Source organism: Triturus cristatus, chromosome 3_2 (assembly GCF_964204655.1).
Source record: "Triturus cristatus chromosome 3_2, aTriCri1.1, whole genome shotgun sequence".
Classification (NCBI taxonomy): domain Eukaryota; kingdom Metazoa; phylum Chordata; class Amphibia; order Caudata; family Salamandridae; genus Triturus; species Triturus cristatus.
In genome coordinates, this window is record NC_140584.1 from 938,044,365 (window position 1) to 938,058,171 (window position 13,807).

The following is a 13,807-nucleotide window of genomic DNA, read 5'->3' on the forward strand; positions in this document are numbered from 1 at the left end:
TGGCCACGATGTGCTGATGAAGGGTACAGCACTAGAGCAACAAAATAACAGAAGCATTGGCTAGAGAATACAGCGAAGCATTGACCGCATTGCACTAAGCCCCAGCGGGATCATCAACGTTTCTTGGAAGAGCAGGATGGGAAATCCCATCTTTTTTGGGGGGTTTTAAGACAAGCAATACCCAGCTTGGTAGCTTTTGAAGTTCTTGAACTGGTCATTTTCACTAGAATAGAAATGGAAAAAAAACATGCTAACAATTCAACAAAACTATTTGGTTTCAATTTAGCCGATTTAATAACAAGCAAGTTACCACTAGGATAGCGTCCACGGGTGCAAAAACAAGCCAGTCAATGTGGAACCGTTCAGGTACTCTTCTGGGTAGGATACATTGCTACTGTTGGGTGGTACATATTGGACTGCATTGCCCCTATTTATTACTACAATGCTGCTATGTGCATAGGCTGGCACTAGGTAGGCTGAGCGTAGGGAATGAACCATCAAGGCATGGTATTCTTGCTGTCTTGCGCCTGGAATGACATTGGCACTAGTTAGAATAAGGAGTTGGCGCCGTGGTTTTCTGGGTGGCAAAGCCAGGGAGAATGCAGGCCTAGTGTTGACTATCTTTAGTGGCTATGTCTATGAGTTATTTTGCTCAGAGAGTTGGACGAAAAAGCGCCAGCACTGATTCACCTTAAGGGCTGGGCTCTTAAACAGCATCGGTGGCCAGCCAGAAAAGCCACATGAGAGGCCGTCTGGATTTCTCACACAATTCAAACATCAGCCTGAATTTCTCAGAAGCTGACTTGTGCAAGTTAAGGACAAGACCCTAGGGCCTGCATCTGAACCTGCCTCTTAAAATAAAACAAACATCACTAGCAAAGCGTACAATATTATCTTTCAGCCATCTTCAGTAAAACATGCCTCTCATGAATACCTGCCAAGGGCTGCTGCCAACAGAAAGTATCTAGAGTTTTAAGTGAGGCTTGACATCAAATATTGCCTTACCAAGGAAGAAGGGTGCAAAAAAGAGAATAGGGGTGGGCTTAAGGGCTAAAAGGAAACGTTCTGGTTCACGCTGAAAACTGCATATTTCCTTCACACAAAACCGCTCTACTCATAAAAAGTGATTTACTGTGGTTGGCTAAAGGAAAATATGTTTACACTGAGCCCACTGTGCCTGTCCAGTGGTCATGGCTGAAAACCAGCCGCCCAAGTCATTCCCCGTGCAGCAGCCTCTTTTAAAAGGAGCTCTGTCCGAGTTGACATGCTCTCCGCGAAGCCTGAAGAGACGACAGACACATGGTGACAGCACAATCCCTCCTGTGTGTCTTCCCCGGCCTTGGAGTTGCACTCTTTGAACTGACCCGGGTTTGAACCCAGCTGTTCAGCCCATCCTGCCAGACAGACGTGACCCGTGGGCTTCTATGTCCTGAACACCAGGTCTGAAGGCGGCGCCCCCTCAGTTTCATCCCACTGACTCTTCTAATGGGCAGAGATGAAAAACATATATGCGCACAAACACAGTATTATCATTTAGCATATAACAGAAACAAAACGTGCTTATCTCCAGAACAAAGGAGAGTCAGTTTAGACAATGGGGAGGGATTGCAGTTCTAGAAAAACAGCCATGTTTAGGTTTGTTCTCTGCATAACATGTGACACATCTGCACATTCCCGATTTCTTGAAAATAACTGTTGATGGTATTAGTTACAATAAAAATACACAATTAAGGTAACCGTTTTCCAGAAGCTAAAAGTGAAATAAAACGTGCTGCTCTCCTTGCATTTTGCAGGACAGAAATAGCAGAGCTGAGCTGCAAAGTGCAGGCCTCAAATGAAGATGAATTGCCAGTGACCTAAGACCAGAAGCCTGCCTTCGGTCTGACCTGTGATCCATCCTCCAGTTTCGTTGCCTCGTTGCTCAGTTGTGCAGACACCACTTTACAGCCTTATTTTATCAAGAAAGAAGTTTGTCCACATATTTCCTTCAGTGTTAAAAATCGTCTCATGGCTCCGGGAAGTGAAGGAAATGTGAAAATGACTTTAAAGTGTGACTGCTAAGGCAGTCTCATCGCCTGGGGTGCAAAGGCCTCCGTTTGGAGGCGCAGGCTGCGATGGCTAACAGTCAAGGGTTGGCAAACAGCAGTTCCTGTCTCAAGCAGATTGTAAAGAGATGGATACAAATGCAAATAGTTTGACATTTTTTTAAGTTCTAATTTAGAGAGAGGTGGGCGCATGGAATTCCAGCAATGCGGGGGGATAGGCGAGGATCAGGTCTTGGGGCATGAATGAGGCCCACTCACGCAGAGTGGCAAGGGGTGATGTGCAGACAGAGCGGGGCAGAAAAAAATCAACAGGTGGAAGTGAAGAAGAACTAGCAATCTATGTCCAATGGTCCGCTTTGGTCTACGTTTATTAGTACAAAAACATGAATATTTTAGATGCCAATGAACTGAGTGAAGGGATATATTGATATGCAGTCCACTGGTGCCGGGACGTTTGCGTTTTAACCTCTTTTTATGAATGTTCAACCACACATCCAATTGCGATCCACTCTGTGTTCTATTAGAGGTCAACATTTTATGGATTTGTGACACCAACGTGAACATTTTGTATTGATAAGTAGCCATGAGCCACAGTGAAAGGACTGTGGAAGCAAACAGACTGATACATTCACACCAGTATGAGCCACTTGTGTCCAGAGCTTGACAGATATCTTCCTTAAACTGAAGGCAGACTTCCTTATGGGAATCCTAAAGGGAAAAGACTGAGGGGCTGGCTTTCATTAGTTGGAAGAGGTGATCTGTAGCCATCAAAATTGCGTGGAATGCTCCCGCTGGTAGATCCAGAGCTGTTACTTAGGGTCTCGATACTTCCTTCTCGCTGAAGTTCTGATAAAACAAAAGGAAAGAAATAAAACTTACTGGTTAATATTTCATCATGAGAACTTGATTTAGTGTGTTAATATAGACATAGCACTTGAGAAGATACACTTTTTTTTTTTTTTACAGTTTTCTCCTAATGCTGGTGTGTGATATAGTGCTGCAAATCATCAAAAATTTGAGAAAAAAATATTCTTCTTTATTAGGTTACATGGACTTGAATGGTGAGACATTATTATAAGTGACAGATCAATAAATGAATGCTGATGAGGATGATAATCATGTTATTATTAATTACAAATAATAAAATAGTGCTTTATACATCCTTTTGGACATTTCTAAAAATGTATGTAAATAGTCCTATGCGGAATATCGGCTTGCGCCAAAAGAAAGATGGTGCTTGGCTGCCTAAGAGGTTTGCGAGCCTTATGGTAACATTGTCTCTAATCCGCTGACTTTCTCAGCACACCAATAGGATTGCTTCAAGTGCACTTTGAACTTTAAACAATCCTGTTGGTGTGCTGGCCTCTTTTCGAGAGAAAGTAGGATGATGTGCAAGACTGGAAATAATGTGTTATCACTAAATTGATTGGTGATCAGTTTTCAAACCTCGGACAGATGGAATGCAAAGTTGTCTTTGCTGGGGTTTGAACTTGTGACCTGCAAGTCTGAGGAAATGTCAGGGCTGAGCCTAAGTCACTGAACCATCTTGCAGGATTACTGTCAACACTTTTGATACTTAAAATGCAAGCACTACACCTAGATACGTCCATTCCATTCCATCAACAAACACACCCATCTCCACGCTTTCATTCTTAGCAAAGATCCTCGAAGCAAAAGTAACTGAGCAAACCCAATGCTACATGGAACACACCACCGATGTTCAGTCAGGTCATCTCATCTCTAGAGGTACAAAACCTACCATCATGGACATCAAAAAGAAAATGCTTGAAAAAAAGAACCAGGGTCACTCATCCATGCTGATTCTTTTAGATCTCTCAGCAGTCGTCGGCACTGTGGAGCAGAAGGAGCTCATAAAATGCCTTAACACCTGGTTCAGTATCCCAGGGAAAAGCTGGGAATGTCCCAAATCCTGCCTTAATGAAGGAGAATGCAAATCAAAATGTATGACTACACCTCGGAAACCTCCACTCTAAACCTACTGTGTAGGTGCCTGAGGATCGTCATTGGCCCTCCCCTCTTCAACGTCTGCATGGTGTCCCTAGCCCATATGATAACAGAGATGGAACCCAGCTCCTGGCTGACCTAAGTACCAACTCAAACAATCCACACTTATGGATTGTCTTCTGGCAATTAAATACACTGGTGAATATTACCAGCCTCTGCCTAACCAGTGACACATCTAAGATACTTATTATAAATATTATAGACAGAGATCTAAACAGTCTCCTAACCTGAACTACCGAATTTGCGCAAACTCCAGCCCCTGCAGTGGAGGTTTGAAATCTCTTCTACTACTAATTACCTTAAAACATAGATCCAAGCCACCATCAAAGCATCCACGATCCACCGAAACACTATCGAAAATCTGCCCTCGGATAACTGCAATATACTACAAAATCCTAACGTAAGCAACTGTAACTACTACCCTTCAGCACTGCATATCTGTTTACCAAAACATGCCAAGCAAAGAAATCCAGAAACTCAAACAGGTAAAAAACAGAACAACCTCCCTAGACTGAGAAAGAACTACCATGTATCATCGTTCAGACCTCAACTCGCTTGGCTTACAATAGAGCACCAGATTCAATTCAAAGTCCTATGCATAATCTGGAAGCATCGAAAACAAAAGCCTTCAACTCCCTGTCTAAGCTCTTCCAATTACACTAACATACTTCCCTTGTTCACGCTACCACTGACTGCAATCTGATCATCCTGAAATGGTGTGGATCCACATTTGGAAGAATATCACTATGAAATGGTGTGGATCCACATCTGGAGGCAAATCACTATGAAATGGTGTGGATCCACATCTGGAGGCATATCACTATGAAATGGTGTGGATCCACATCTGGGGGCATATTACTGAAAGCAGCAGGAGCAAAACTATCTCCCCAAAGACCTTAGACTGACCAACCGCCTCGCCACGTTTAAGTGAAGCCTAAACTGAATTCTACTTAACCAGCAAACATAACTGCCATTTTCCATCTCCACGAAGACTCCAGATTGACCAACAGCCTATCCGGCCTTAAGCGAAGCCTAAAATGATTCTCACTCTACATCTAACTTGTTTGATATGTTCGTGTCTAAAGACTACTTTCCTGCACCTATGCCACTCTTTGAACTCCACTCTTCATCTTCCTGATCTCTAGTTCATCCTTCATCATTCTACCCTGCCTCCTATCTCCCTTCCCTCCTGTTGCTGACCTCTCTCCAGCTGTTGCTCCTCCTGCTGCATCCATGATTTCTGATGTCAGTTCTCTAGCTGACTGCTTATCTCTCAAGTCGCTCTGCTTTCCCCAAACTATTGGGCAAACCTGCTTCTTTTTTTTTCTTTTTCCTTCTTGGTTACTACTTCGCCGAAAAGCTGGACCTTTGGCACTTGCTGCTCATTACAATAATAAATAAATACTAAAGCAGTACACAAATTGCGGCATTATTTAATAAGAAATAGTAGTCAGTGACAGCGTAGGGGCTAATAATCGAAACAACGCTCAATTACCACAATGCTCTAGGTTACAGTGACAATATCTCGAAGTAGAGTTCACGGTTACAATGTCTACCTCAGTTAATGCTTACAATAATGAAATCCAAAAGTTACACACTATTCTGAGAGAGGCTTACAGGGCAGGGATTCTACACGTGTGGGTCAAGGAACAATAGAGTGAGATCAACTGAAGTTTAAAGCAGAATCCTAGGTAAATGTAACCATGAACGTGAGTTTAACAACATGCTATTTCTTGTCAATATATTGCCTTTCTAAAAACACTTCATAAATAATTCTGCAAGTGGGTCATCACCACCACCTTATGACGAGATGTCAGAATGTGGTAGATCAGCTTGCAAAGTCTATTCAAGCCCTTGAGAACCCCCACGATGAGGTATTAGAGAAGTGCACCCACCCTTCCGTTCCCCCAGAGTGGGATGGTGGATGTCTGACGCAAAGCTATTCAAAATCAGGGTGTCTGCAAATAGGTAGGACAGCCACCCAAAAACATGTACCAGAAGCAGATAAAGAACCCTCACCGAACGGGAGCATAAACCGATCTCCTTATGCTATCTACAATCACACAGACTCTCATCCTTTAATAAACAAAGAGAGATTCTAAAATATTGGGGGCAAGGGTATGTTAAAAATACTTAAAGCGAAAAGAATATCTAAAAACCGCTACATACATTTTAATATTTTAACTCTGGTGCAAAAGCGGTTTCAACTCAGCAGTGAAAATGGAAATGAGTGTTTACTGCTATTCTCTGGGAGGCGGGAGCTAGTTGTGCTGAGAGGAGAAGGGGAAAAAGGAGAAGAGTGGGATGACAAAATCCCTTTCATTCGAAACCACAAGAAAAAAGTGAGAGCAAGATGTACCAGCTACCTGACAGTCTCTTGCCAAAATGAGATACTTGAAATGCTAATTAAAAAATTAGTGTACTTCTAAATTGATGATTTTGCATGCACTATTGCCACATACACCCAGATACTGATGGCACGACATGCCCACCTATCCGGCCCATTATCCTAACTGCCACAATCGTTTTCCCACAGTGCAAAGAATCATAAAACTTGTTTGCACAAAATATATCTATACACCCACAAGTTTTGTACAGGGCGACCACAGGATTATTTATGCTGATGCAGAGATGTCATATGTGGCTAACACAATTTGTTTTGCCCAGTGGACAAGGAAAACACGGCAGGAACGCTATCATGCTACTGAAACGCAATGGCCATCAGAAACGTACACCACACGAGAAACTCTCTGTTAAAAAGGTGAGCCACTGAAACAGAGACCAGTTAAAATATTCTGTCACTGCAGAAATTATGTTTATCAGAAAATAGTGCCAATTTTTATTTTAGATAATTATAGAGTGTGGACGTAGCCACATTACATGGGCAACGAGCGTTTCACGTGAAACTAGCAATACAATAACAAAGGGGTGCAGCAATGTTAACTACAACATTAAATTAGTCTTCATAATACAATCTGAATAGGTGAGGTTTCAAGCTTATTTCTGGAGGGAGAGTAGGTAAGGGCTCAGTTGGAGGCCTTCAGGCAGCTGGTTCCACATCTTTGGTGCTTCACAGGAGAAGGTTTGGGTCTGCGTTTTGTCATATTCCACGAACTGTACTGAACCACCCATCAGGGATACTATGCCAGGTAAAGACCATTCTACATTCTTTCGCCCCATCCAGGTACTATGATTATAGGCAAATTCACCCTCTTTATTTTGCACTAAGTAATATTGTAAAAAGAAGGAAAAGTAAAAGGAGACACTGAATCTTGGCTCTGTGTAGACTGAGAAAACATTTAATGTAGATTGTCCTATCACAGCTCTGTAAAAGTGAAAACGGCAAAAGCAGCTTGGCCGAGTTTTGATGGCGCACCCATTGCTGGACCAAAGAGAAACAAATTTATGTTTCAATAACTATCTATCTACATGAGGGATGCTTCGAATGGACAGTAGACATACTGGCATTTTGGGTCTATCATGTTCAGGGTATTAGTACAGAGAGGTCAAGAACTTGGCCCTCATTAGCATGGTTGTGGATCGTACTGATCTGGGAGGATTCAGGAGTGGGAGAGGGGTTTTGGTTGTAACCACGTAATGGACTCTCCATTGTCAATGCCAGTTGTGAAACACAGATTTTAAGTTGCGTTTGGTAAGCTTGCTGTGCCATGTACCTGAAACCAATGCAGTCATTGGGGATGCAAACCTTTAACAGTACATGTTGAGCTGGAAAGTATCGCCAATGAACGCCAGCATCCGGATACAAATGAGCAAGACCACTGATCCTGTCAAGGCTGGAGTGCTACAACATTGTACAGTAAAGCCTACCTAGGTTTTAACCTTGGAGCCCGCAAAGTGGGCCAACCAAGGCAGTAAGAATGTGCCTGAGCCTAAAAAAGCACAAGAATTCCCCAGCCTTGAAAGCAGTACACCGTATATAGAACCAGGTAAAGGAAAACTTCGAGGTCTTCTGCAATATCCACAAGGCATTCCAGAGGATGGACCCAAAACCCTACAGAAAATTGCCCTTCACTAGCCACTAGAATGCTGTCTGTAATCCCACACAGACCACCAGACCTGCCATAAACTTGAAGAGAACAAAACAAAGAGGAATGTTCCTCAGCATTTTGGGTATCGCACCCTGGAGCAACCCAACCTGACTGAGTATGCAAGCAAGGGATCAGATGTACAGAAAAATCTGCAGACGTTCAAAAAACCTTCAGCTGCTAATGCCACAACACAAGGGACCCCTCCACACTTCTCTTGAAAGAACCGCCATCCTTTTGCCCTAATGACTAGCAACACTTACGCTCAAGAAGGTATCAGTCACATTGGTAAAACCAAAGTGCTTGATACCCAAGACAAAAATCAGATATAGCACAGAGGACAACAATTAGACATGTTTCAACAGCACGCCTTCTCATCTACACTTATGTTAAAGCAACCACTATGATACAGCCGAGATGAACAAAATCACTAACTACATAAGTCTGAAATACACTAGGAGCAGTTGGCAGGAAAAAAACATCTTCCTCAAAACCCACAAACCTGCAATTTACAAAGGGTAGGCTCGGTCCATACATCAAGACTCCCCCTCTAGTTTCCTTGCAGGTCAGTTTGCCTGTATTAATTTAAAGAGCCCAGAAGCAGCAGAGGGGTGGCAAGTAGCGCTGCACAACAGATCTAAATAAAGAACATCATCTGTGCGGCAGATTCTTTGGGTACCAACAGCATGAAGAAGCTGACTATAACATTGCATTTTCATCCCAAATGATCGTGCTACATGCTTTAGCATGTAAAAGAAAAACAAAAAAAATGAAGACACCGTGTCTCCCCTAAGGAATGTTAAAACGTGACCTTCAGGAAGAGGCCAAGGGGGTTGTTTTTATTTGGTCTGGAATTATCAGGTACCCACCTCTTTATTTAACTTCACATCTTTGCGCTCACATGCAAGGGAGAAGCAGTAATTTAAATCAGCAATGAGTGGCGTATCCCACACTAATACTGTACTTATGCTGTCTGATTTGGTGCTTTCATCTGCCCTTGTGCACAGCTGGCTTCGGTTAAGTGTCTCACGTCAGAGCTTTCACTCACGGCGGAGCCGGCACTGGCCAGGGGAACAGGGTTAGTCTCCAATCAAACATCATTAGCCCGCTGAACTCCTTACAAGGTTACTTCTCTTCAACCATAATTGCTTTCCAGGCCTTTTAGCGGCAAAAAATAATAAAAAAACACAGGCGATCTGCAGTGTCTTCGAGCTTGTCCTGATTCCAGAGGACTATCCCAGGCCCCACAAGGGCCCAGCGGCAGATAAGAGATGGCTCGCTGTGGGGTGAAGAGTGCAGGGCCTCGGGCCTGGTCGGAAGTCCCGAGAAGGGCTGATTTATCAGGGTTGTAGAATGTGTTTCACTCCCTTACTGGCCTACGAGGTAAACAAATGCGAGATGCTCGCCACCTCCCTGCTCATCTGTGAATACTTTTTGGGAGGGGCAGGGGTGGTTTTAGGCACGTTGTCCCTAAAAGACCAGAACATTTTTTCACAGGGACTCAAGTGCAAAAAAACTTGTTAAGGAGCACTGTCCGGTCTTGTCGTAGATGCCTGGCTATTTCAATTTTGGAACATATGCCTTTAAATAAACCAAATGTCTCTAGAGATGCATTATGTGCCAAAGAAGTGCATTACACCAAAAATGATTATCGATTCATGGTAGAATCCATTAATAGACCCGGTGCTTGGAGTCCTCTGTTGGCTGACCTGGGAGCCAGCAATGGTATGCTATGCCACATTTTTATACAGCATGCATTCAGATATGAGAGTGACTATGCAGCACTCGTGCGGTTTGGCACCTTCCTGCAATGATTTTACCGTTAGCTTTGGTTTGTGAACGCTAAACATCAGTTGTGTATATAGGTGTACAGTTTAAGAAGTGTTAAGAAGATGGGTTATGAGATTTAATGGGTGTAGTAAGAGGTCTTTCCAAAGTGATTCAGTATAGCCTGGATATTTGGCTTATCCGCTGTCTAGCATGTTATATAGTGTGACCATTGTTAAGTGCAGTTAGCATTGGTGTAGGGGAAGCATGTTATTCATCCACTGTACTATTGTTAGGGGACTGTGTGCAGCATGCTAACGCTGAGAACCTAGGCACGGAATGCTCTACTCGTTGTAAGTCAGAACAATGAGATCCTATACAACGACTACCTTAACAACGCGGTCTCTACAAGGACCACGTCTTAACCATGAATTGCTTTACCACGCATTCCTTTGCCACACATTTTTCTGGTAAAGGCATGCATGGTAAACAGCTATCTGTGGCTATGCTTACACCCCCTCCCTCTCCCCCTGAGTCCTAAATATACCACACATGCTCCTAAAAACTACAAGAACACCAAACACTCCCTAAAACTACTCCTAATCCCCCAAACCCCTAAAAACTACCCGAACCCCCTACCCCTAAAAACTACCCAAAACTCCCACCCTCTAAAAACTGCCCCGAATCCCCACCCCCTAAAAACGACCCTGATTCATTCCTACCCCCTAAAAACTACCCCAAACCCCCAACATCCCCCAAAAACTACACCAACCCCCGCCCCCTAAAAACTACATGAACCCCCACGCCCTAAAACCTACCCTGAACCCCCCACCCCCTAAAAACTACCCGAACCCCCATTCCCGAAAAACTAGTCCGATCCCCGCCACCCCCTACCAGCTACCGCAAACCCCCCACCCCCTTAAAACTACGACGAACCCCTCTTACCTACCCTGTTCTCTTTCCGATGCTCCTCTCTGCCCGCCCATCCCGAACACTGGACCGACTTTGCCTTAACCAGGCAAAGTTGTTTAGGCAAGTCGTTGTTCGGCATGCGGGCTTCCGGAACTGGTGGCTCTGGCCTCGTTGTTCCGGATGTTCCCCTCCTTACTCACTACTTCCTGTATTAGCATAGTTTGAGTTCTTATAGCATACCTGCTACAATATTTAGAACCTCAAGCAGGTCAGAAAACCTTGGGATGTTGCAAGCTCCTGCCACCAAGAACTACAAGCATTCTGTCACAACTACAATCTCTATTTTGTATTATAGTTGCCCGCTTCACTGGTCAAGGAAGATTTAGTACACTGACAATACAAAATAGTTAAAAAATACAAGGATCCGTGAACACTGACAATAAAAAATACAAGGATGCATGGAAAAGATTGCACGTAACTCTAGGTGTCCAACTCAGCCTCCTCACATTAAATAAAACACAAAATAAATTCCACTGACTATAAATAAAACATATACATATATTCAAGGGAAGACCAAAAGGAAGATTTTGCTGAATACTTTTGCAGTACACTACATGTTCATGTTGGGTCGTTAAAGTGCATATCTGGGACTTGTAGCTACTACTGGAGTATTTGGACGTGTGCTCGGTATAAGCCTCCGTAAACAGAAATACTTTCTCCAGCACGTCTGAACAATCTTAGAGGGCTCACTGTCGAAGGTCTACTCTTTCCATGCTAAGGGATACAAAGGAAGCCTGGGACTCTTCTTTGTGAGGCTTCTAGAACTACTGTCTTTTTACAAGACCGACGTCCTGGGAACTGGGTACGGGTAGCAGGAGTCTTGCAAACAGTAAAGTATAGGTTTCCTGAATGCAGTGGAGTCCAAATAAACAAGTTACTTACCTTTGATAACACGTTTTCTTTTGGATATTCTAGCTAACTGCAGATTTCTCACCTTAAAATACTCCCCAGGTGACAAACTGGACTTGAAAAACTTTACCTTAGCAGCGCTCCTACGTGCCACTAGGTGGTGCACTGTGGCTCCACACCGCCATGGAAGTGACAACGCAGAGCAGCATATATGCACCACTCCTGCATGCTGACATCAGTTTTTTGTCTTTTCCCTTTTCCCACCCTCAGATGTGTGAAGTGAACGAAAATTAACCTACATTAGTATTCAGCACATTGGTATTGTTGACATAAATGTACTGAATACTAACTTAGGACCTATTTAGATTTTAAAAAGAGGTCACTTCACAGAACGGGGACGTAGAAGGGCAGTGAGGAATCTACGGTTAGATAGAATATCCACTAGAAAAAAAAGTTAGAGAGTAAGTTATTATTCTGACAGATACTTCTAACCACTGATTCCTCACCTTACAATAGATACAAAAGCAGTCCGTCCCCCTCAGTTTGTCTGTGGAGTGGACTAAGACCATACAGTCTTGCAGGACTACGCAGGTGAAATGTTCTTCCTGCTGGAACTTGCTATTGAGGCAGTAGTGTTTCATGAACTTATGCACCAACACCCACGTTGCAACCTGGAAGATGTCAAGGACGCCACTCCATGTGCTAGCGCAGTGGTAGCACCCTTAGCCCCGGTGGAGTGGGCTCTCAGACCTTCCGGGGACTGTTTCTTGGTCATGTGTGTAGCAGTGCCAATCAAGTGGCCACCTGTTTTGCACTTCTGGATCATCATTGTAATACCATAGTATAAGCCTGGGGAATTTCACTGGCTAAGATAATCACAAAACCCCTTTTCCCCCTTTTCCTCCGGGCTCAAGAGCATCTACTGCTAATGGTGGACACTGGCAAGGCAGCACCTGTTTGAGTCATGACAAGGCAGGAACTGTTTGGGTCAGGGTTGCGTTGTTTAGCATCACCTATGGGTAAGCCCTCAACCAGCACACACACAGCTTTGGGTGGACAAAACCTGGGTATTTTACTCTTCAGCTATCCTGAAAGCATACGCAAAGCTTAAATAATTTAGCTGGGACGTCTTACTGCTCATTGGACATGGCAGTGGTATTTGAGGGCTGAACAACTCTTGGCCAGCTTGGCATCTGGTCTCTAGAAGGACCTAACTGGGCTACCTTACAGGAGCAGCTCCTCCGTGAAAGCGGAAGAGAATCGCCTCCCTAATAAAATGCCCCAAAGCAGCTAAAAAATAAAATGGTAATAAAGGTTATTTATTACCATTTTATTTTGAAGTAACCCATTCTAAACCTAGTGTACGGATGGGGCAGGGCAGTGCTGCCGAGTGGCAGAAGGGAGCTGTGTACTTATGTTTAAAGTGCGCACGTCTCTTCGGCCTGTCGTCTTGCGACTGCCAGCCAGCCATGCGCATTTTAAACTTTTCTAACCTAGCTGTTTTAGACAACTAGGTTAGAGAAAGCGCAGGCCTCCAGTGCTCTTAGGAGCGGTGTGAGAGGCAGCTGCCTCCAATCAGGATGCATCTCTCATGCTGAGAGGCGTGCCAGGATTGGAGAGTGCAGTTTCCTAATCCGGAGCTTCCAGGAGTGAAGACACCTGAGTGAGCAGGATGTCGTGTGGCAAGTCTGCAATATAACTTAAATGTAAGTGCCTTTTTAAAAAAAAATATCTGTATGCCATAAGTATGTTGCCCACCCCACCAGCTGAGATAGAGAAATAGACAAAAGTGTGATAGAGAGAAATGTCCCTCTCCCTGGAACCCCTTAGAAAGCAGGGGCCCCAGCAATGGGGGGCGTGGCTTGGACAGCAGAACTAATGGCTGCCCGATCCTGCCGAAGCGCTGCAACGGAGCTAGCGAAAGAAAATAACTCCATCAAATTCCGAGGCATAACGGAGGAGGAAACCATCCTAGGGCGTCGGAACATCATCGTTATAGAATGCGACCGCCCTTAAGAAGATTGGGAACTAAGAAGGAGGGCAAAAAGGGATAAAAGCGGAACAACCTCCCATGAGTGAGATATAAGATGGCGCCCATGGCGA

General features: G+C 44.0%; 1 protein-coding gene across 3 annotated transcripts in view; it reads right to left on the reverse strand.

The window, feature by feature from the left end:
* Positions 1-280: 280 nt before the first annotated feature.
* The window catches only part of BCAS3 (BCAS3 microtubule associated cell migration factor), a 3,636,180-nt gene continuing 3,622,653 nt past the window's right edge, over positions 281-13,807 (reverse strand). For 2 of the 3 annotated variants that reach the window (XM_085649432.1, XM_085649434.1), the window contains one exon: positions 281-2,891. In XM_085649432.1, coding sequence (XP_085505558.1) covers positions 2,743-2,891 — 149 coding nt within the window. In that variant the 3' untranslated portion in view covers positions 281-2,742. The remainder of the gene's footprint in view (positions 2,892-13,807) is intronic. The other variant, XM_085649433.1, reaches the window with a different exon arrangement.